At 38.7% G+C, this 22238-nt stretch overlaps 5 protein-coding genes across 5 annotated transcripts in view; 2 read left to right on the top strand and 3 right to left on the bottom strand.

The window, feature by feature from the left end:
* The window catches only part of LOC134814625 (dynein axonemal assembly factor 6-like), a 99041-nt gene that overhangs the window by 36883 nt on the left and 39920 nt on the right, over window positions 1–22238 (top strand). The gene's annotated exons all lie outside the window — the stretch shown is intronic.
* On the bottom strand, window positions 146–2345 carry LOC134814612 (integrator complex subunit 11-like). Its single transcript, XM_063822742.1, has 3 exons — window positions 2000–2345; window positions 1730–1854; window positions 146–1607 (listed from the first exon to the last, which is right to left on the bottom strand). Exons 1-3 carry the CDS (start codon window positions 2341–2343, stop codon window positions 292–294), a joined length of 1785 nt encoding a protein of 594 aa, XP_063678812.1. The 5' UTR covers window positions 2344–2345; the 3' UTR covers window positions 146–291.
* On the bottom strand, window positions 2523–4626 carry LOC134815301 (abasic site processing protein HMCES-like). The gene is made up of 6 exons (XM_063823818.1): window positions 4542–4626; window positions 4315–4421; window positions 3965–4208; window positions 3663–3788; window positions 3393–3561; window positions 2523–2974 (listed from the first exon to the last, which is right to left on the bottom strand). The coding sequence occupies exons 1-6, from the start codon at window positions 4617–4619 to the stop codon at window positions 2844–2846; spliced, it is 855 nt and encodes a 284-aa protein (XP_063679888.1). The 5' UTR covers window positions 4620–4626; the 3' UTR covers window positions 2523–2843.
* LOC134814618 (E3 ubiquitin-protein ligase RNF126-like) lies at window positions 5549–9279 on the bottom strand. Its single transcript, XM_063822753.1, has 4 exons — window positions 9083–9279; window positions 8783–8948; window positions 8398–8651; window positions 5549–6261 (listed from the first exon to the last, which is right to left on the bottom strand). Exons 1-4 carry the CDS (start codon window positions 9254–9256, stop codon window positions 5650–5652), a joined length of 1206 nt encoding a protein of 401 aa, XP_063678823.1. The 5' UTR covers window positions 9257–9279; the 3' UTR covers window positions 5549–5649.
* On the top strand, window positions 18123–20550 carry LOC134814836 (zinc finger MYM-type protein 1-like). Its single transcript, XM_063823127.1, has 2 exons — window positions 18123–18923; window positions 19117–20550. The coding sequence occupies exons 1-2, from the start codon at window positions 18123–18125 to the stop codon at window positions 20548–20550; spliced, it is 2235 nt and encodes a 744-aa protein (XP_063679197.1).

Here is a 22238-nt window from a genome sequence, read left to right as displayed (position 1 = left end):
TACAGATTTAATTTCGATCTTTCAATTTCATAGCAATTCAAATAAGTAATTTGATGCTTAGAAATACAGTTTTTAAACCAAATGGCAACAATATCACTCAGTCTCATATGTGATATGATGTATTAAAGAATGGAAACATCAAAATTATCAATATTAGAATAAAGTGGATGGTAAAATAAATAAGATTTGTGTCAGATTTAGTTTGATCTGCAAAGATAAAAATTCTATGAAAATAAGCAATCAAGAAATTTTAAAAAGCGAAGTTTACAATAAATTATCTTCATTTAAAGCTTAGTTCGTGATAAGGTCCTCGCCACACTCCTCTAAAATTTCTGACACAGCCTTGCCAATGGGTTCATCCTCTACATTCCAGGATACATGGATAACAGACCTCCCTCCCTCTGTTCGGCACGTGATGTGAACTGAATTCAAGTTTAGTGTACCGTCATGCTGCCGCTTAAACGTACCTAATTTCTGGTCTGATATAATGGAGGACAGCTGAGAGTGAAGTCTCTCCATGATCACGGAACCTTCTAGATTTAGTCCTGATAGACAGAGTTTGTAGTTGAGATTGAGGGTATGAGGTTTAAGACCGAGCTGCTGGACTGCTTCCTCTTTTGATAAGAGGACGAGTTGGTTGTTCTTCCGAACCACCATTCCTTCAAACTGATTCCCAGCACTACGCACTGTTTTGAATGTTTCTTTTGACATGGTAGCGGAGACTTGGGGCTGACAAGGAATGTTTATCTGTTCTCCGTTAGCGGGTTTAAACGACGGTATCTCGAACTGATCCGTTATTTTTTCCATTAAAAATGTCATTTTTCTCTCCTCTCCGTGAACTAAAACGACATTTTTAGGCTGACAATTTTTAATGAGTTGGAGAATTCCTTTTGCATCAGCGTGGGCACTGAACGATAAATACTCGACCGTCATGTTGACAGTTATCGGCCCTTTATCTGTATCAACCTTTCTTGAGCCATTTAGAAGTTTGTGACCCATAGTACCTGCCACACAATAGCCAGGCATGATAATCATGTTCTTAGCTTCGTGACACCAGGCTTTGAAGATACTGAGGGACATGCCAGAATGCAGCATACCAGGAGTAGCGAACACCACCATTGGACCCGGGTTATTCATGTAGGACCGGTCAAAGGCTGAAATGTGCTTGAAATCGAACATGTTCCGGTTAACAAACGAAGATTTAATCTTCTCATTCGTCCACGTGATAAAAAGTTTGTAGTAATTTGTAGCTTTCTCAGTCAAACCGTGACAAAAGAATACTGGAACCTTCAAGTTCATTCTCTCCCAAAACTCCTCGACAAGAATACAAAGTTCCTGAGCTCGACCCAAAGCAAATACTGGAATCAGCACTTTCCCACCAGCCTCGACACAATTGTAAACTTTCTTCAGAAAGTCTCGTTCACGACATCTCTTGGAGTCGCGTATAGTGGTAGCGTAAGTGGACTCAGAAATAAGAACAGTCGGATTACACCGGTCTACCCAGGCACAACCCAAATGCCGGTCTGGTGTCATGTTGTAGTCCCCCGTGTAGAGAACTGATTGGTTCCCCACTTTTACCAGGAACATTCCTGCTCCTAACACGTGACCTGAATAACACTTTGCTAAAAAGTGCTAAAAATAGCATTATCTTATATAATCATGATAATTTCCAAACTACGCCTGCTCAATATCTGAATAAAAACTAATGGTTGGTTGCAGGATGACTCACCTGCGTAGTAACACTTGACACTGATATCCTTGTCGACTTGTATCGTTTCGTGAACCCTTATCGTCCTTACTTTCTTAATACATTGCTTTATTTGTGGGGTCGTGAAGAAGTCTGTCTCTCCGTACCTGTGGGGGACAAATCAAGTTGTCAAGTAACAACCTTATGTTACCGATATTATATATTTAATCGTCGTCAATAATTAATAATTCAAATAACTCTTAACTTTTAAGTATTGATTGAAGTTAACAATTTATTATGTAGCTAACTAACCTGTCGACAGTTATTTTCCGGTAATCTTCCAGCAATATAGGAGCTATGGCCCGAGTAGGGGCTGTCATGATAAGAGGGCCATTATACCCAAATTTCTCGGTGAAATAAGGCAAAGAACCACAGTGGTCGAGATGAAAGTGAGATATTATCAGGCAATCTATGACATCTGTAGCTCCGCCAGGCTGGCAAATGTAGGAGAAATCTGGGAACCTTCTCTCGTCCTGATATCCCATATGCATCCCACAATCAAACATTATATTCTTTCCGCCCATCGAGACAAGCACACAACTTCGACCCACATCCTGGCCCGCCCCAAGTGGTACTATCTTTATATCTGATGTCATGTGATGCTGAGAAGTTGAGTGTAATTTTAAACAATTGTTGGAATAATCCGGGTTATAGCTTATAAACAGGAAAGATAAGAATATGAATAGGAAACCTTTTGTGAGAGAAATCAAATCTGTGCATGAATATATTTATTATTTACTCGAGGAGTTCGCTCTATAATGAAACAAGCAATCTTGTAAAAACTGATAAAATTAAAATTGAATAATTAATTGATTATATTCGTGTGAAATGTAGATAAAATAACGTTATTAGATTTTAATTTAGAATAAAAAAGATGTACAAACGTCATTTTAATTTGACGTCCGACCACTTCAAATTAAAAACAATTAAAATACGGGCATTAAATTGTGATCGATTGAAAATATGTTAAATAAAAACTGCCCTTCCGTAAACGAAAGCAATATATCAATCTGATAACTATTAAAAACTTCTGAGACCTTTCTTTGGAGGTTTCGATAAGCATTATTCGATATCTTGGCTCAATATGTTTATTGTTTTACTTATTTGAGGTGCCTGCCCGGTCATCCTCCTTCTTTATCATATCATCAGAGACTGGGTCGGGGGATGTCTTAGCTTTCTTGTTGAAGAAATTGTCCAGAGTGTTCGACTTCCTTTTCTTAGGTGGCTCTGAAATGCACAGTGAAATAAACTTTCAAGCTCACTTCATAACGTTTCAGTTTATAATTTTAGTTTTTACCAGTGGCTCAGTTTTAGTTTTATGGTGAAAATTGCGAATAGAGTAATATGTTGGTTTACCAGTCCTAGCGAAATTTATTTCGAGCTTAAAGAACTTTCAGATTTCAATGCGTTATGGAATGGTGTCTTAATTAACGACTTAAACCAATAAACTTGTAATAAAAGATATTCACGTATTACTTATTTTAACAGATATATCCACTGTTCACTTCTTAACATGAACTATTTTTTAAATATGTTAACTCTGAAAAAGTCATGAATGGATGATTGGAAAGCTTATTTTATCACTAGTTATCCCCCAACCCCCCCCCCCCCCCCCCCCCCTATTATGAATCATCTTGAATCTAACCTGTTTTCTGGATGCAGTGAGGTCCATTCGTTGACACACTATTGACCACCTTGCTTACTGGATAGAGGTCAATGCATAGTCGGGACGAAAGAAGAGGTAGCGTTTCCTTCGCCTTAAGCGTTCCTGTGTGTAACCACTTCTTTACTTCTTCTTCCGTCTCCAATAGCGCCTGCAGATAAATGTACTTAATAGATGAAATTTACCTGATATTCTATTTCCATTAAAGAAAAGGAGAGATTTTAGCTCAGTTAATGTACAATGAATACCCACAGGCATGCGATGGTGTAACCAGCTCATTGGTGCTGAGGCACTGACTGTGATGACACTAGCGGAGTATAGTATACAATCCTCGTTATTCAGTCGACATTTGTCATATAGACCTGCCATCATTAGGAGCTGAAACGTTTCAAATTTTCAACGCTAGAATTGCAAGACGTTCATGAAACATTCACATAAAACAATTATTTATTATCTAAAAAGTAACACTGCAGACCACGCGGTGGTAACGTTAAATATTATGAGTTAAATATAAATAATAATACCAATTAATTATTCTAGTCCCTCAAACTAACATTTCTCTCCCCGCTTTCATCTGAATTTTTCCTGTGGACAAAGTAGGGTATTTTCTCCGCTCCTTTAGTGGAACTCCATTCGTAAAAACCGTCAGCTGGTATCACACAGCGCTGTCCTTTAAAGAAAGCTTTAGAGTAGATTTGTGATTCTAGCAAGTTCTCAGCCCGGCAGTTGTGCGTGGACAATTTGAAGTCTTTGATCGACTTGGTGTGACTAGAGGGCACCAAACCCCATCTCATTGACCTGACATCCATGGTTAATAACTTCTAGTTTTACAAGTTTGCAAGTTGCTTATAGGCTCATATATTACCACACAAGTTATAATGTGTTGAAGATATAAATTTCTCACCTAAATTTCCGTTCTCCCATCTTTCCAAACAGAACCGGTATCTGAGAGGTTGGAGGTAGATTGTACCCGGGTGTGTGATAGCTACCTTCCCACTCTGGTCTCATCATCTGGGTTGTTATCTCAGAGTTAGACTCGGCGTATAGCTTAAGGTCTATTTAACATCTTTTGAAATTCCACTGAGTTCTGTGATTAAGCTATGTTTGAAACTGTCCAGTAAATGTACTTACATTTCCTGCGCTATCCCGAAACTGGCACCTCACTGTTAAATTATGCCCCTCCAGTACGCATATTAATCTCCCGCACATCCTAACCCTAAATGTTATGTGATGAGTCAGTTTAAGTAAAACTAGCGTGGAAACCTGACTGATATTTAAGAACGTTCATGTAAAATCCAGATTTCTGTTAAGAGGAACGCGCGTTCTAAGAATGTTATGATATCAGCGTACACGGCGTCGCGCCTTCCAATAAGTTGAATTGTTAATGTGACCGATTGTTATATTCCTTAAATTGCACAACAAAAACCAAGAAAATGATACAACTAGCTGAGGCGGTACGTAACAAAATTCATCTAATTAACTAATTTTATCATAAAACGTGCCATATACAAAATTGTAGCAAATTCGCTCTTTAACTCGGAGAGGGTCTGGTAAAATATTTTGTTAATAAATGTGGTTAGTAAAACATGATTCGAAAACTCTTAATCAGCGAAACGTGAATTAGGATGGATACAAATATGTTGCTTTAAAATGCCGCAGGAGGGCGGATTATATTACCTCAACCCCAAAAAGTTCGATACCAAAAAATTATAAATCAATTTGATCACAAAAATTGCGCAAAAAGTTTTGTCCTCGTTCGGGCGACGAAAAAGTTGGAAACTTAATAGTAACTGTCTTTATATTTTTGGCAAACTTTTCAGAATATACAAGGTACTGACTGCAAATACAATTACAGTATCTTTGAATTACATTTTACGGCTCAGTTTTCCCCCTCAAATTGAGTAGTGTTTAGTAGGAGGCATCACGGCTCTCGACAAAGTAAAACGTAGGAAATAACTGGTGAAACTATGTGTGTATATGAAAATAATGAACGTTTCGGCACTCATTGGCCTTTTACAAATATTTTAATAATCTTAGTGAAAAGCCAATGAGTGCCGAAACGTGGAATGGTGAGAGCCGTGATGCCTCCTACTAAACACTACTATGTTAAAAACTCACGCTCGGCCTTACGAGATCCCATCAAATTTACAAATTTCGGAATTTTTTACGATTCTTTCTCTGTACAAAATTCTGATCTTTATATCCACACTCATCAAAACTTTCTCTATTTTGCACAATTTCAGTCCAAATCATCCTCGTGTATAGTTTGAGATTGACTGGTGGGTAGAGGAGGTGTCGGCTGATTCGTCTCCGCCGCAGAGTTAGCAGAATGGTCCTCCAGATCAGGCAGACTGTCTCCCTCCCCAGACAGGTTCACCATGGAAACGTCCTCCATGGAGGCATCCTGCTGTCCGTCTATTGAGATTCGGCAGATGGGACAAGAATTGTGGAGCTTCAACCACGGTACTATACAGTCAATGTGGAAGTAATGGTTACATGGTAGCTCTTTGACCTTCATATCCTCAGTAAAATATTCCTGACACACTGTACAGTCAAGCTTATTTTCTATGTGTTTTTTGGGTACATACACCTCAGGCAGTGAGTCAATGGTTTGCTCCTGTGCAGGGGGTGGCCCGGACCCATCTAGTTGTCCGATCAGTTGAGAGATGATATTGTCAAGCCCAGTTGGTCCCCATGCATAGTCACCAGGATTACCAACCATAGGCTGTGGATCTCCACTCAGCCCGGACATTATCATACTGAACAGTGTAGGGACGTCTGTGTTCCCGTCAGCGTTCAGACTATCCCCTAGTACAAACCTGAATCTGCTGGTTCCGCCAGGTCCCATTCCCTTATAAAAATATCTCTTTTAGATAATTTTATGTAATTGGGTAATATTTTGAAGTATCGAGAAGTAATCGGAAAATTACTGATTTAGTTGAACATATAACTCTACAAAAGCACAGTTGCAATATCAAGATTGTCTAAGGCGTCTACAATACTTGGATTCAATTAATGTAAAATTTAGAAATACTGATATCTGGATATTATCCGGTTGGAAGAGACAAGGACAAGTGAAACAAGGAAGTTAGGAGTAAGGGCAAATTTTCGGCGTCAACGCCATCTTCAGGCTAAAATTGTTATAAATGTTAGTATATAATAAATGCTTCTATACTAGTTAAAATGCTAAATTAAAATTACACACACTGAATACAGGTTACATCAAATGGTATTGTACATTACATTGAAAATAGTGATGTACACACGTTTTACACTCTGTCCAAGTACATAATATCTACTGAACAGCAGGGTCGTGTGCTATTTGTTTAAATTTGTCTTTGAATATGTTGTAAAAGAAATCCCTTAAGCTTCTCGCACTCTTCTTTGTTATTGATACTAGGTTTAAATAAATTAATGTAGTAAGCTTCTGTCACTTTACGTTTAATGGTGCTATATAAGTTAATTTCTAAAATATCGAAGGAAATATCTGGTTCTATGTTATCGTGAAACTCTGAATAATGAGCAGCCAACGCATTATCAGGATAGGTTAAAGGCCTGTTGACTGCTCTTCGATGCTCTGAAAATCTATCTTGTGCTGTTCTACTCGTTTCCCCTATATATAGCTCTTGACATAATTTACACGTAACTTTGTATATGACACATTTTGGTTTGCAGTCGTGATTTGTTGTGATGAGTGGACATATGATACAGTTTGGTATGGTGCAGTGTGGTTTGTCGTGTGGTCGTGATGAACATAAGATCTCTGAGAGTTTCTTACCTGGTGTGAATATGAATTTGACCGGTAAGTTGTGTGAGAGGGCAAATTGAGTGACTTCTTTGGAAAATGGCTCGTTGATGAATGGTAGAGTGCATGTTACGTGGTCGGTATCTTGTATGTTTGATGATGAAGGGTTATGACGTGTTGTAGGTGAGAGAGGGTGAAGTCGTCCTGTTTTGTTTATACGTCGTGGGTCTTGGTAACCGTTGTTGACCAACAAGTTGTCTACTATCTTCATGGACTCTTCTTTATACTCTGGTGTTGATGAGCAAAAAGCAGCCGTTTTGTAGAAGTTCTTGATGGTTGCTACTTTAGTTCCCTCATTGTGGTGGCTGTTGGCGTGCAGTGTGATATTCTTTTTCTGCTTCAAATTCATATTCACACCACAACTCTCAGAGATCTTATGTTCATCACGACCACACGACAAACCACACTGCACCATACCAAACTGTATCATATGTCCACTCATCACAACAAATCACGACTGCAAACCAAAATGTGTCATATACAAAGTTACGTGTAAATTATGTCAAGAGCTATATATAGGGGAAACGAGTAGAACAGCACACGATAGATTTTCAGAGCATCGAAGAGCAGTCAACAGGCCTTTAACCTATCCTGATAATGCGTTGGCTGCTCATTATTCAGAGTTTCACGATAACATAGAACCAGATATTTCCTTCGATATTTTAGAAATTAACTTATATAGCACCATTAAACGTAAAGTGACAGAAGCTTACTACATTAATTTATTTAAACCTAGTATCAATAACAAAGAAGAGTGCGAGAAGCTTAAGGGATTTCTTTTACAACATATTCAAAGACAAATTTAAACAAATAGCACACGACCCTGCTGTTCAGTAGATATTATGTACTTGGACAGAGTGTAAAACGTGTGTACATCACTATTTTCAATGTAATGTACAATACCATTTGATGTAACCTGTATTCAGTGTGTGTAATTTTAATTTAGCATTTTAACTAGTATAGAAGCATTTATTATATACTAACATTTATAACAATTTTAGCCTGAAGATGGCGTTGACGCCGAAAATTTGCCCTTACTCCTAACTTCCTTGTTTCACTTGTCCTTGTCTCTTCCAACCGGATAATATCCAGATATCAGTATTTCAATCATGAGACTAATAAACAGCGAACTACTCCGTTATTTGATAAAATTTAGAAAGTCTAACGAAACAGTGTTCTTACCGGGAAGAGTTCAGGAGGTGGCACACCCGCTGAATGGGGACTAACATTGGATGTATGGATACGATGAGAATGTCCTCCAACCCTAATTGGTGTTGGGCCACTGCTAGGCACTGTGCCACTGCTAGGCATGGTGCCACTTGTGGGCATGGTGCCACTAGTGGGCAGGGTGCCACTGTTAGGGGTGGCCCCACTGTTAGAGGAACTAGAGTTGGAGCCACTGCTTAAAGTTGGCGGGGAAACTCTCATTCTCTCACCTGTCAAATTATTCTTAAATAGAAAATATAGCAGGATGAAAAAGAATTGGTTGTAAGGTTGCAGGTGCAGTTACGTTATTAATTGATATCAGTTTCTAAGTTTAATTAATAAATTTAGAGTAATAGTAAACCTGAAGCAGATGTGGCAGGAGGAGTGAAACCCTGAAACAAGGACCGCAAGTCGTTGAGATGAAGCGCCTCCATGTGACGTTGCATGTGACCTCTGCTAAACGTATCTATTGAGGTCCTGAGACCCAGATCAGCATTTCCACCTACTGCTCCCATTTCTATATCCTCCTGTGACGGGTTACAATAAATAAGAAATAAGTTACAATACATATCTTCTCTAATGAATCTTTGTGAGGTGAAGATAGGATTAAGTTTGAAAGTCTAGATTGAAAGTCTAGATTGATGAAATTTTGTAAACTCACTGGAAGTCTAGGGAACATTCCCATAGGAGGTCTAGATAGTGGCGGAGGTGTTACTACTGGCTCAATGAATCCTTCATTGCATGAAGGACATAGGAACTCAGGAGGTTGCGGGATACACGTTGTGTTACATTGATGACAGAAGTAGCGCTGTTGCTCCCCTCCAGGGCTCGACATTCTATAAGGAATTATTTATTATAGTCTATCTTAATTTCAAAATAATATCACGAGACATTGTAATATTCAGACACCGATTGCCACAATATTAAAACTTCTAAGAAATTTATATGGGGATTAAACATACATTTTAATTATCAGTTATGAACAAAGTTTGGGTAGTTACACAATTTAAAATCTAATAGATTTTCATTACACTAGTTTAATAAATCTAACTCTGGGCTAGTAAGTTCTTAATTTGAAATAGGCTCAATACTTATCTAAAATTTATTTTTATACAGTATTTACAAAATAATTAGAAATATAACATCCTGAGGCGATATTTGTTGTGATCAATCAAAAGTCCATGCTTGGTGGTAAAACGATTTTGAAAGGTGGATAAAGGTTTGTGGTGAAATCTGCAACTAAAAGTTCAAACTGAGATGAAATGTGAGTTAATTAAAATTCCCAGTAGTTAAAGAGACCCTTTGTACGGTCAGTACAATTCCAATCATTTTACACGTTAACAAAGGAATAAAGTTGGCAACTGGATTACTCGAGCTAACTCCAAGACATTAATATTTCTTTGAGAATTTTTTGTTATGTCTCTGTATCAGTTATAGTCCACTATTTTACAATCCACAAATCAACTAATAAAATCTTCACAATTCCTCACTGTATGATTTCTCAAAAACTTCATCAACAATAGATCGAGCTTTAAAGGACCCAACATTGGTGACAAGTCTGACTGAGTCAGTGGCTCTGTCTCTTACACATTGCTTAAATCTCTGTGATATACTGCACAGCTGGGGATGTTCTTGATTTCCCTCCCAAAGTTGAGCACCATATTGGTTGTGACATTCTAGACTGTATTTAGCAGCACGGATCTCTGAACGTGCCAGGGCCTTGATATCTGTCCAATCTGTATTCTGAAAAGAAAAAAAAATGGTTTTTCAATTTTGGTTAAGTCTGTCGGGGGGGGGGTAATGACTACCAATGGAGACTTTTGGGGACTAATGGGGACTAAAAATCGTGGGGACTAGAGGTCAACTCGTTGACTTAATTCACCATTTGTCCCCATAAGTCCCCAGAATTTTTGACAGTTATTTATGGTTTTCAAGTTAGTTTAATAACGATACGATCGAGATGTTTTGTCCAAGATAAGAGTAGGATAAATCTAAATGGGGACTAATGGAGACTTTTGGGGACTAATGGGGACTAAAAATTATCTAAATGGGGACTAATGGAGACTTTTGGGGACTAATGGGGACTAAAAATCATGGGGACTCGGGGTAAAATCGTTGACGTAATTCCCCAAGTCCCCAAAAGTAGTCATTAACCCCCCCGGGGGGGGGGGGGGGGGGGGGGGTAATGACTACCAATGGAGACTTTTGGGGACTAATGGGGACTAAAAATCGTGGGGACTAGAGGTCAACTCGTTGACGTAATTCACCATTTGTCCCCATAAGTCCCCAGAATTTTTGACAGTTATTTATGGTTTTCAAGTTAGTTTAATAACGATACGATCGAGATGTTTTGTCCAAGATAAGAGTAGGATAAATCTAAATGGGGACTAATGGAGACTTTTGGGGACTAATGGGGACTAAAAATCATCTAAATGGGGACTAATGGAGACTTTTGGGGACTAATGGGGACTAAAAATCATGGGGACTCGGGGTAAAATCGTTGACGTAATTCCCCAAGTCCCCAAAAGTAGTCATTACCCCCCCCCCCCCCCCCCCCCAGTCTGTCACTCTAATACCGATTTTTTAGTTACTTTTAAGCTATTGGGTAAATTGTTTTACTGAACCTTCTTATTAATTTTTACGAGAACTTCTCCAGAGGATTATTTGATTGGACAATAGCTTACCAAGTTACAAGTCGATTAAGGCTGAGTGAAAAAGAATTACGATTTTTGGCCCGGACGAAATTATAAATGCTATCAAACGTACATTTCTTGAAATATAGTTTTGACTTACATTAAGATGATCAAGAAAATGGACCAGCTCATGACTAAGAACGGTCTCAACGTCAGAGGCAGATTTGAGACTATTCTCGCACAGTAATATCTCAGGATCACTTGTTAGACCACCTTTTAAACCTAATAATAATACCTTGTAAAATTAATAATTATGGATTTGTAAACGTAACTCAGTAAGCTGAAAATTAAATATCGTTTTATTTTTACAAATGTTTTCATTTATAAACTATTCCAGGGCTGCTTTGTAAGGCTCTCGATAATTATGATTATAACAAACCTGAATTGGGACAGAATTCACAAGAAATACACGAATTTTCGAATTTGAAATTCTTCGTTTTATCGATTTTTGATATAATGTTTTTAACAATCTTGTTATTTCTGACAGCCTCTAGCTTCCATCTTTCACAATTAATATGGTCTGGTGAGTCCACTGCAGCAACTGTTTTTTCGTGTATTACGTCATTCCTTGTCATATCTATCTCTAAAAATGATCTGATATAGAGATTTCTAATTTGTATATCAATGAAAAGGTCATAAACTCATGTTAACAGGTGTAAGAATTTGTATTGAGAAACTTCTTAATATGACGAACTGGTTAAAAGGAAACTGTGTAATATGTCATTAGAAATTTCATTACATCAACAACCTTGGTAATTACTAATTAAGAGGTGCATCACCCGAGTATTAATTGCAAATGATGGCAAATGTTATTTAGATTAATTAATGAATACTGAATCCAAAATATGAACATATCATCCTTTATATTCAAACTCTATGTATTCAAAGATTTGAGCATGGCACTAAGAATTGTTATTCTCGTGAGATTTTTTAGCATGATCAATAAACCAATCCGGCAAATACTTAACATATTCAACCTGTTGCAGAGTTATGTGATTATCACCAGAATACAGCAGATGATACACTTTTCCAGTTTCTATCTGATTAAGGGCCCACTTTAGGACCTCACTCAGAAATTGCATTATGGCATCTTTGTTCCACACTTTCACACAACGCTCCTCAATTTCATCAAGAGAATAGTTCTTGACTTGAGTCACATGCCCTCTCTGATCCCTGAACCCAAAACAAGTTTGACTGATACCTGCAATATAGCACTGTAGATAAGTGTTCAATAGTTTACTACGCTCGAAAGCTTGTTTGTGATGACCGTTTAGCATTATGCGGTGTGTTTTTATCTCAACAATATTTCCCATTTTGTCTTTGCCATCAACTTCAGCAGCTAACAGACATCTGTACTGTCCAATTTTTGACGTCACAACAATATCACTTTCTTTTTGATCATCTTCAACCTCGAGAATTTCCTTTTCAAATTTATGGCCATAGTACTGAAATTTCTTTTGTTGCACTGACTCAGAGCGGCGCTTTCTTTTCTGTTCCTCAGTATCAACCTCATCCATTATGACAGTAGAATATAACTTACTTAATCTAACACACCAATGGTTTTTGTAAACATCATATTTTGTCACAGCTATTTTCTTCAAAAGTCCACGATATGTCAGAAGGCCTATATTATCAATAACAAAGTTGTTATCACATATCCACTTGAACAAAACATCCAGTGTCGGTATTTCTGATGAATCATACCAGTCTTCAAATCCATCATTAAGATCGATTGGCAATTTTGCATCATCTTTAATAGTTGGTATTGTGGCCCCATTAGAAAATATCCTGTCCTTAGACAATGAAAATTCTCCCAACATGATAGGATTGTATGCAAGTGATTTGACTGGAAGTTTATATTTCTGGCGGTCAGTAGCAGAGTCTAATAAGAAACGGGATTTGGTAAAATGTGTAGTCTGTGATCCATTGTACTTGGGCTTTTTTGAAGGACTATATTCTGGATTATTCATAACCCACAAAAACTGATGACCTGAACGATTGATTTAGAGAAGTGAAAATCAGCTAATTCATAAGCATACACATATACTCAGCAAAAAACGTTCTGAGAACAAACCTTAAGCAAATCTAGAGAACTACAAAAGCGAATACAGTTTAATTTTAGTTGACATGTAAAGATTTTGTTGAGAAATATAACTTTGTTTTGCTGAAAATAACAATCATGCGATATATCGGTCAATGAAACAAGAAATTTCAATGAAACAAGAAATTTAATTTTTAGCACATTTTACAGATTAAAAAGATGTAAAACAATTCATAGAAATATAATGCTCATTTGGTGTATGACTTTTTGTCCTCGACTGTTAGTTTGATTTTGAAGGGACAGGTAACTAACGGGGCAAGGAATGTGCGTGCCTGAAAGCTTTTGCACACACTGAAACGCTAGTTCAGTTGACTTTTTAGAGAAAAGGCTCATATTAGGATCAGAAGAAAATTGTTAGCAGACATTAGGGGTTCTGAACTTATATTTGTTACTGTGGGTTGCAGTCTTGTTGTGACAGAAAGTCTACACTATATAGTATGCTTAAGTTCATATTGTGTAGTTTGATGATATAAAATGCAACTTCAAGATGGATATTGGAGAGCTGGTGAAAAATTAAGGCCTTTGTAACAATGGTTATAATCAGCTATAAATATCTTAAACTATACAGTGCTAATTAAAAATTTCTATATACTTCATTCTCAAATTAAATCTTAAAAATTCAAAGATATACATTCATTTTATTAAAACACATACTTTACTCACAGAACAAGACTTGAAAAAACACTAGACTAGGGGAATTTCGTTCAGATGTGTGTGGCCAGCAAGTAGTGATCTTTGGAAGACAATATTGTTAGTGATATATCAGTGTCATAGTATAGTGTATGGTATCATGCTGTACAGGAGGGGGATCATCAAAGGGGGCACTTTTTCCCCAAATTGTGGAACTTTTAAAATAAATTTGGTAGCGAAATGTACTGTATCCAGGCCGACATAACATTTGTCTGGTACGAAAAAATATTGAATTTATGCAAAGCTCCAGTGGAGGAGCCAAAAAAGATCTGAAATTATTTAAGGACCTTTTAGATAAATCTCCTTAAATTATTTTAATGCAGTCACTCAGATAAGTTTATACCAGGACACTTTAACAAAGACACATACTTTGCCCACAATAAGGGGTCATAATTGTTTCAATTATGTAACTGTATAGAATTATTATTATTATTATTACAGTACACTAGAATGTACAATGTAGATGTACTGAAGCTGAAGGGGTGTCCTGAGACAATTTTAAATATTTTGGCAGGGCCCTCTTCACGCTCTATACTATAACGTTTCTGATCATTTGGCTGATAATCTCCCTAAACTAGGAGACGCTGGTAACAAAATTCCCATGGTTAGGAATTCATTTGAACTGAAGGTAATTACATAAAAATGACTATAGCACAATTCAATCAATTATTGTTGTTTTATCGCGTCACCACTGGTGAGCAAGCATTTGTTTGTTTTTTAGTTGGGTTGAAAGGGAACACAACTTGATTAATTCATTCATTCGAATTTGAACAATGATGAGCTACAATATACCGTTCATCTTAAATTATTGGATCAATTTTATTATAATATGATTAGATTTTATAAACTAACTTGGCACACGAAAGATTATAATGCGGAGGTTGGCTAGTTCTTTTTATAATAAATGCGACATTCCGATTTACAGAATGCTTGCTAGAGAATAAAACAAATAAATATTATTAGACTATAAATGCAGCATGAGTAACTGGTATATGAGCATTCGGTAAAAACTGTTAGAATCTTAATTCTATTTAAGTTCGCAATCTTGTAGCTTGTAATTGTACTCAACTTATCTAACCCTGTATCTCACTTTAGCAAAGGTTTAGTTCCAGTGATTGTATATACAGTGTTGGGGTAAAGGGACTCCAGAAGGAAGATAAGGTTCAACTCCAGACTCTAGCTGTGTAGCAGAAGAGAGAGGAGTGTTCCAGTGTTTAAGTCGACTCCAGACTCTAGCAGTTCAGCAGAAGAGAGAGGAGTGTCTAGTATTTAAATGATCCTACAGATTCTGGTCGACAGATACGATCTGTGTTCTGTGACGTGGAAAGAGTGGTAAGTAATTTATAGTTATAGTTTAGTTTCTTTGTCTTGGAGTTCCTGCTTCCTCTTTCCTTTTCTAGTTTCACTTGGTTTTACTATTTCCTTTTACTTTTACTCACAGTAGTTTTCCCCCAGGGTTTTTGTTCATTAGTTACAGTCGTTAGTTCAAGAGGCCCTTCATGATCATCAAGTATTCACCTAATATAGAGAAGCCTACAAGAAACAGAAGCCTACAACAAACGGGAGTTTGTAAGAGATCTTAGTAGTTTATCCTAAGAAGTTAATTTTATAGTTAATCTAAAGAAGACTTTATTTACATTTAATTTATTATAGTGTTGAGATATTTATTTAGTAGCTAGTTAGTAATTCAGTAGTATAGAGTGAGTTGAGTCATTCAGTCATTCAGTCATTCACTCACCCTACATAGTGTTTGAGTAACAAGAGAAACAAAGTAACACAAGTTTATCCATTACTCATTCAGTGGCGTAACGTTACTTTGTGCCGCCCCCCTGCTAATTGAAATTTGCCGCCCCTATCCGGAGCCGGCTCGCTTCGCTCGCCGAGATTTGTCCGTCGCGTGAAGTTACAGTGTAGTGGGTATACTGTGTAATCAGTAATGTTTACCAACACGACGTCTAAGAAAACAAAGCAAATTAAATTTTGACCAAGACGCGCGCGTGTTAAACCCACGAAATATTAAAATCGAGCCGCGCATAGGCAGCAAAAATATACCATTATATCGACCTCTATTCATTTTGTGCGCGTTCGCGTTGGATAAAATTTATTCACGTGGTCTGCTGCTTGCCTTGTGATTGGAGGAAATTGCATGTCAGTCGATGATATCAATGCGAGACACCGATACACGACGCACGTGTAGTTATCAGAATGCTAATCGTTTGTTATCTTGGTTTTACCGTATGGCGTGTGCCCTAGAATGTACTCTACAGTCTACTACGTCTTGCGTCTACCGTCTGGCGAGTGGCGTCTACGTCATACGTGTACATTGTTGATTGTTGATTGTTGATTGTTGATAATTGATTGATGATTGTAATTGTGTAAACTGTAGACTTGTTGTCACTTGTGACTTCTGAAATCTGAGTTCTGACTGCTCACTGCTGACTGCTGAGTGCAGAAACTAAGCCGTTATCTGATAAGTTCCATGCCTATGAGCTATCAGTTGACAGTAAACAGTTATCATTTATCGTTATCTGCTATCACTTAAAAGTTATCAATCTTAATCTTGAATCTTAAGTTTTAATTTAAGTAAATTGTTGATCAATTCTATATTAAGTATTTCAACAGCTCATTCAGATCTCGTATTATTAACGGTATAGTAAAGTGTAAACACTAAACGGTTGTTAATCTTATAGATCAATAATCAATTCAATTGACTCCATTGTTAACCTGCAGTGTGCAGATTGCCACGACTAACTGCTATGACTAGTTTTTAGTAATGAATTGCAATATTGTGAACTCGACCGTCGACGTTCGATTTTGTTGATTGATCATTGATCATTGATCGGAATTGCCTAAGGTCAGCGGTGCTTTCGCCTTTCAGCTTTGCGCTGGCCGGTTCACGAGTCACAGTATTAATGATGTTTTTGTATGACGTTTGTTGATAAGTTAGGTCTTAGCCCTTAGGATTTAATCCCTGAGGGCTGATTTGCATTACTGTCGCATGGATATTTTCAGAGTCCGCCGTCCGGTCAAATGGGAAACTGGAAGGACTGCAAGCGCTACTGTATTCTTGGTCACGTACCCACTTGGGCCACCCGACTTTCGTCTTACAACGTGAACTTCGTAAGTTAATATTAGTTATAACGTTTATTCCTGTACTGATGTGCAATATCCTACCCAGTACCCCTACTGAAGCATGTGTTAAAGTTAGCTTTAGCCTTTAATGTAGTTGACTCATCACTTGACATAGATTTTTAAAGCATGTTGCATGACTGTTGTCCACCAATTTAATCTACATGTGTCATATGCGTACATTTTTGTTATAGTCTGTGATTTTCCGCGATAGCCAACATTCCGTCACTCATCACTCATGAGATATGTCCATTGTCCTACCGCCCGAGAGCCACTTTTTTTAGGTTTGAAAATTAGCAATACTATTATTATAAAATATTATAGTTTTCTCTTTGTTAGGAGAGCCGCTCTGACATTAGTAGCTAGTACCATTCTTGGTTATATAATAATTTGTTATTATTATTATTATTATTAACATGATAATAAGTTGCAGGCTGCTCACTACTCATCATCATGTATACAATATATCTAATTCGACAATCAATCGCATTGCAATTTGTAATTGACGACGACCGACCTCTTGATTGATTATTTTTTCACAACAGTTAACATGAAGCGTACTAAAGAATCTGGGGCAGCGTACAGAAACAAGAAGAAGAAGAAGGATGAGTTTATGAAGTCCTATCCCAAGATAACAAGCTTCACTGCAACTGCAGGACCAGCGTTCCCTACTGCCGCAGAAGCCCGAGTAGCAGCACAAGACGTGTATTGGCGGGAGGAGAGCCGTCCCGATCCAGTCGAGGAACCAGATGAAGAGTTGGAGTTTCTCCAATTTGAATCGGACGACGAAACAGGTAAGAAAATTACTGGAGGAACCCCAAAATAATAAGTCTTTACTAATTTACTGAAATAGTGACATGATTCTCTAAAACTCCTGTTAGTGCAAGAAAGTACATATAATTGACTTGTTATCATAACTCATAACTAATTACTAACAAATAGTAATACGGAGTATGATACGATAATCAGTCTATTATCTCGTCGTGAATGGTGTGATCTTAGATATTACATCATAGATTGACTGCCACATCCTTAAATTTCTTTTCACAGAAACATCTTCATTTTTGGCTTGCTTTTTACAGTTGATCATGAAATCTGCGCCAGGTGAAGGAAGCAACGAAGTCGATGCTGTAGTGGAAGCTGCAGCTGCTCTATCACTGGAGGTGAACTGGCCGAGCGACAAGGAGCTGTTCAAAGACAGACAATGTCTCAGCATCGCTGACAAGCGGGCGATACTGCAACACGGACCTTGTCAACCCTCAACGTTGTCGAACTACTATGTTAGTAAGCAACAGAATGGACTCGAACTGCGAAGAAAATGGCTCTGCTATTCTCCACTAGGCAAATATGCCTACTGCGAGACATGCTGGCTGTTCGGGGATAAAGCCAAATCACCGTGGGCAGACAAGATTCTTCCCAGTAAGAAGTATGGCATCTCCAAGAAGATGAAGACACATGAGACGTCCGAGAGCCACGCAGAGGCGCATAAAAATCGACTGCACTTCATCAAAAGCCCAGTCGATCTTCAAGAGCTGAAGATCATCGAGGAGAACGAAAAAAAGTGGACTCTGGTCGTCGAGCGGGTAATTGCCATCATAATAGCTGCTGCCTCTATGAACATTGGATTACGTGGACACAGAGAGGTTGTGGGGGATGGAGTTTGTGAGGGATCCAACTTCCTAGAGTTGGTCAAACTGCTTGCCCAGTTTGACGGTCTCCTGAAGCAAGTGATCGCCACGCCCAAGGGGAAGACCAAATATCTGAGCCCTGCGATCCAAAACGAGCTGATCTCCCTTATCGCCGAGGAAATGCGGATCTCCTTGGTATCGGATATCCTAAAGAGCCCCTACTTTTCGATTATCCTTGATTCGACAGTTGATCTGGGAAAGGTTCGTTCCATCTTTTGGTCAAATACATTTTGATTTCAAATTTGTTTATGTAATATGATTATGTCTGTACAGTGGACAATGGTAAAGAAAAATACCGTTACACCTTCCCTTTTCACTATGTTGTACATTTATTTCTTCCATCGGATGTGTATTAGAATCTAGAAGCTATTTTATTGACATATTTCCCTCACAGGTAGACCAATTAAGTTTGGTGGTGCGCTGGGTTTCCGTTCGAGACTCTCAAGTACAGGTGCATGAGACCTTCCTCGGATTCATCGCAATGTCATCTGGAAAAGCAGAGGCTATTGCTAATCTCGCTATTGAAGAACTCCAGAAGCTGGGAATCACGCTGGACAAACTTAGAGGACAGGGATTTGACGGAGCCAGTGTTATGTCGGGAGTTTATGGGGGAGTACAGACGATACTGAAGAACAGAACCACGAACCCTGTTCCCTTCGTGCACTGTTCGACCCACAATCTGTGTTTGGTGATAAAAGATGTTGTGGCTGCTACCAACCACACCAGTGATTTCTTCGACTGTCTGGGCCAGGTTTTTACGTTTGTTGGATCGAGCTCATTACGCTGGGAGGAGCTGAAGATGAACTCTCCGGGCTTAGACCTAAAAAAACTTTGCCCAACGAGGTGGTCGTCTCGTCATGAAAGCGTTAGGGCCATCAAGAATCGGCAGCCAGATATCATCAGACTTCTGACGAAGCTATCACTCACCAACTGCCGAACATCTGCGGGACTTTTGAGTAGAGTTAGAACTTTCGAGTTCACCATTACTCTGGTGTTTTGGGAGAAGCTGCTCTCCAAGGCACAGACTATTACTAACATGCTCCAGGCTAAAAACCTGGACATTGGAGTTGTGCCAGCTGCTCTCAGCAGCTTTACAAGATTTCTCCGAAATCTAGAGGGAAATTGGGATACTCTCATCGTAGAAGCTCAGCAGCAAGCCATCTATGCTGGGGCCGAGCAGTCATTCCAGCTCACCATGGCCCGGAACCTCTACAGATATTCTGGTCAACTTCGTGGCCAGAACTTACCAGAACCATCGAAGAAGGATTTGTTCAAGGTACAGATATTTCTTCCCACACTGAAGACATGTCGGGAACAAATCCTTCTTCGATTTGAGGGACACAACTCAATAGTGAGCAAGTTCGCGTGTTTGCAGCCCAAACACATACTGACGAAGAGTTGCACGGACCTCCGAACTGCTGCGAATGAGTTGGTAAAGATCTACCACAAGGACTTGCAGCCATCATTGGCAGACGAGTTAATTGACCTGAAGGAAGATTACGGGAGTGAGCTAAGGACCGAAGATGTGACAAGTCCTCTCCAGTTGATCAACTTTATCTTCGAGAGAGACCTTCCGCTGTTGTGTCCGCAGTTGGTAGCAGCCTTGATGCTTTTCATAGCTATACCAGTCACTGTTGCATCGGCGGAACGGTCCTTCTCGAAGTTAAAGTTGATAAAAACTTATCTAAGGTCGACTATGTCACAATCTAGACTTAAGGATTTAGCTCTCATCTCAATTGAGAACAGTGAGGTTGACAAACTTGATCGCTCGAAGCTGGTACAAAAATTTGCCAGTGCAAAAGCAGGGCGCATCAAGCGTTTCCACTGAACATTTATTTATTTTTTTGTATTTTGTAAATTGTTGTAATTGGGTTGACTTGATCTGTGATCATGATGTTTATTTTACTTAACATAATTTATAAGTGTATCTCGAAACGGTTGTTTCTATTTGTCCTACTACGATAACTAACATGGCCAGAGCCCAGGTTTTAAGGAGCCGGATTTAAAATTATTGAAAAGTCACAAACTGCAAACCTCGAAGGTTAGAGTTCACACAATTACCGTCGTATAAACTTTAGTCACACCGCGCATCATTAGAAATTGGCCTCCGCGCTAAAGTTTAAACAATGAAAGTGTAGTATCGTTATCACTTTTTGCGCAACTTTCAGCGCGTGGTTAAGTTGCGCTATAAATTCGTGTAGAATTTTGGAGTAGTAGACACGTTCAACTAATTTCTTTACTTTTTTTACTTCGGTATGAAGAGTCACGGGTCATCACCGGCTACAGGGGGCGGCAAAATTGTGTAATGGGGCGGAAAAATGCCGCCCCCCTAAGGTGCCGCCCCCCTGCTAGCAGGGTTAGCAGGGGCGGTCGTTACGCCACTGTACTCATTGTATTACTATAACTTTATTATTCTTTTAATTGTAATTATAATTTGTGTATTCTTTGTAAACCAGTAACCCAGACAGGGTTATAACAAAAACGGATTCGGAAAAGTCAATGCGGCACTCGGGTTTTTAGTATTGTTGTCGGTATATTGTCCATTATCTGTGTTTGGGCCGATGAATTTCACCTCCTCTTGCAGCTCTGTCAAGAATTTGCTTAAACAGTTACTTCTAAGAGCTCAAAACAGGTATGGAACTGATTGGTGTGACAAAAATTTCACTGAATTATGAGTATAAAGTGATTTGTGCCTGTTATTCCCACTTACTGACTGTTAATCTTATCTATGAATACCATGCTTGAATTTAGGTAAACAACATAACACTTCCTCACCAGTCACGTTGAACGCGATCGCCGAATGACAAAACAATATGGGAAGGCGCACAGCATTGCGCGCTGAAACTCTAAATACTGTGCGCGTTTCGTCTGGAACCTGGGGAAGTTCCCGCTCTAATATTTCTGACGACAGTGATCACTCATTATGAGAACTAATCCCGACCACTTTCCCGGTCGAACCGTACCCAAATCAAACTAATTTATGAACCACCTGTATAGCCAACGTCCTGGCGGTGCTGAGCCGATGTAAAACTCTTCTGTCTCTTGTTAATACTTTAGTTGTACTGTGCATAAAAGTGTGTAGTGACAAGTGTGTAGTGGTAATATATATTTATTATGACGACGGGATATTTACAATGCAGAATTAAAAGCTGCTTTCGATATGACTGGTGGTGAGCTCTCTCCGGCGGGACATAAATCTAGGGGGTACCCAGGGTACGAGTTAACGAACAGTGTTCGTGTCCTACCACAACCCCCTATTACCTGTGTTTCTGTCGGAGGGGAGCCTAATTCATCCGTTAGAATCGCAGAGTTAGCGGCGCGGAGCTCATGATATCTCGCGACGTATGCTGCATGAACGGTGCAAGACTTGTGCCGTTTGTTTCGGCATCCAGTTGCGAGTGCTTGCCCATCGTGGCTGTGTGCGCGGCGTACTGTATATGTGTTTGAAATTGAAATTTGAATTTATTTATGAATATAACATTATGTATTGATTGTTTTGTGGTAAATAAAAATTTT

Source organism: Bolinopsis microptera, chromosome 5 (assembly GCF_026151205.1).
Source record: "Bolinopsis microptera isolate Bmic1 chromosome 5, MBARI_Bmic_1.0, whole genome shotgun sequence".
Taxonomy (NCBI): domain Eukaryota; kingdom Metazoa; phylum Ctenophora; class Tentaculata; order Lobata; family Bolinopsidae; genus Bolinopsis; species Bolinopsis microptera.
The sequence above is the reverse complement of the archived record's forward strand: the minus strand, read 5'-3'. Positions and strand labels throughout refer to the sequence as shown.

What these genes read in the sequence shown, in the direction of transcription:
- LOC134814612 (XM_063822742.1), bottom strand. Translation starts at nt 2,343, where the DNA reads ATGACATCAGATATAAAGATAGTACCACTTGGGGCGGGCCAGGATGTG. An exon ending in CGGAAAATAACTGTCGACAG is followed by an intron (nt 1,855 to 1,999) that starts GTTAGTTAGCTA and finishes TGTCCCCCACAG; the next exon opens with GTACGGAGAGACAGACTTCT. An exon ending in TGTCAAGTGTTACTACGCAG is followed by an intron (nt 1,608 to 1,729) that starts GTGAGTCATCCT and finishes AGTGTTATTCAG; the next exon opens with GTCACGTGTTAGGAGCAGGA.
- LOC134815301 (XM_063823818.1), bottom strand. Translation starts at nt 4,619, where the DNA reads ATGTGCGGGAGATTAATATGCGTACTGGAGGGGCATAATTTAACAGTG. An exon ending in TTCGGGATAGCGCAGGAAAT is followed by an intron (nt 4,422 to 4,541) that starts GTAAGTACATTT and finishes ATAACAACCCAG; the next exon opens with ATGATGAGACCAGAGTGGGA. An exon ending in TCACTGCATCCAGAAAACAG is followed by an intron (nt 2,975 to 3,392) that starts GTTAGATTCAAG and finishes TGTGCATTTCAG; the next exon opens with AGCCACCTAAGAAAAGGAAG.
- LOC134814618 (XM_063822753.1), bottom strand. Translation starts at nt 9,256, where the DNA reads ATGTCGAGCCCTGGAGGGGAGCAACAGCGCTACTTCTGTCATCAATGT. An exon ending in GAATGTTCCCTAGACTTCCA is followed by an intron (nt 8,949 to 9,082) that starts GTGAGTTTACAA and finishes AACCCGTCACAG; the next exon opens with GAGGATATAGAAATGGGAGC. An exon ending in CACCTCCTGAACTCTTCCCG is followed by an intron (nt 6,262 to 8,397) that starts GTAAGAACACTG and finishes TATTTTTATAAG; the next exon opens with GGAATGGGACCTGGCGGAAC.
- LOC134814836 (XM_063823127.1), top strand. Translation starts at nt 18,123, where the DNA reads ATGAAATCTGCGCCAGGTGAAGGAAGCAACGAAGTCGATGCTGTAGTG. An exon ending in CGACAGTTGATCTGGGAAAG is followed by an intron (nt 18,924 to 19,116) that starts GTTCGTTCCATC and finishes TTTCCCTCACAG; the next exon opens with GTAGACCAATTAAGTTTGGT.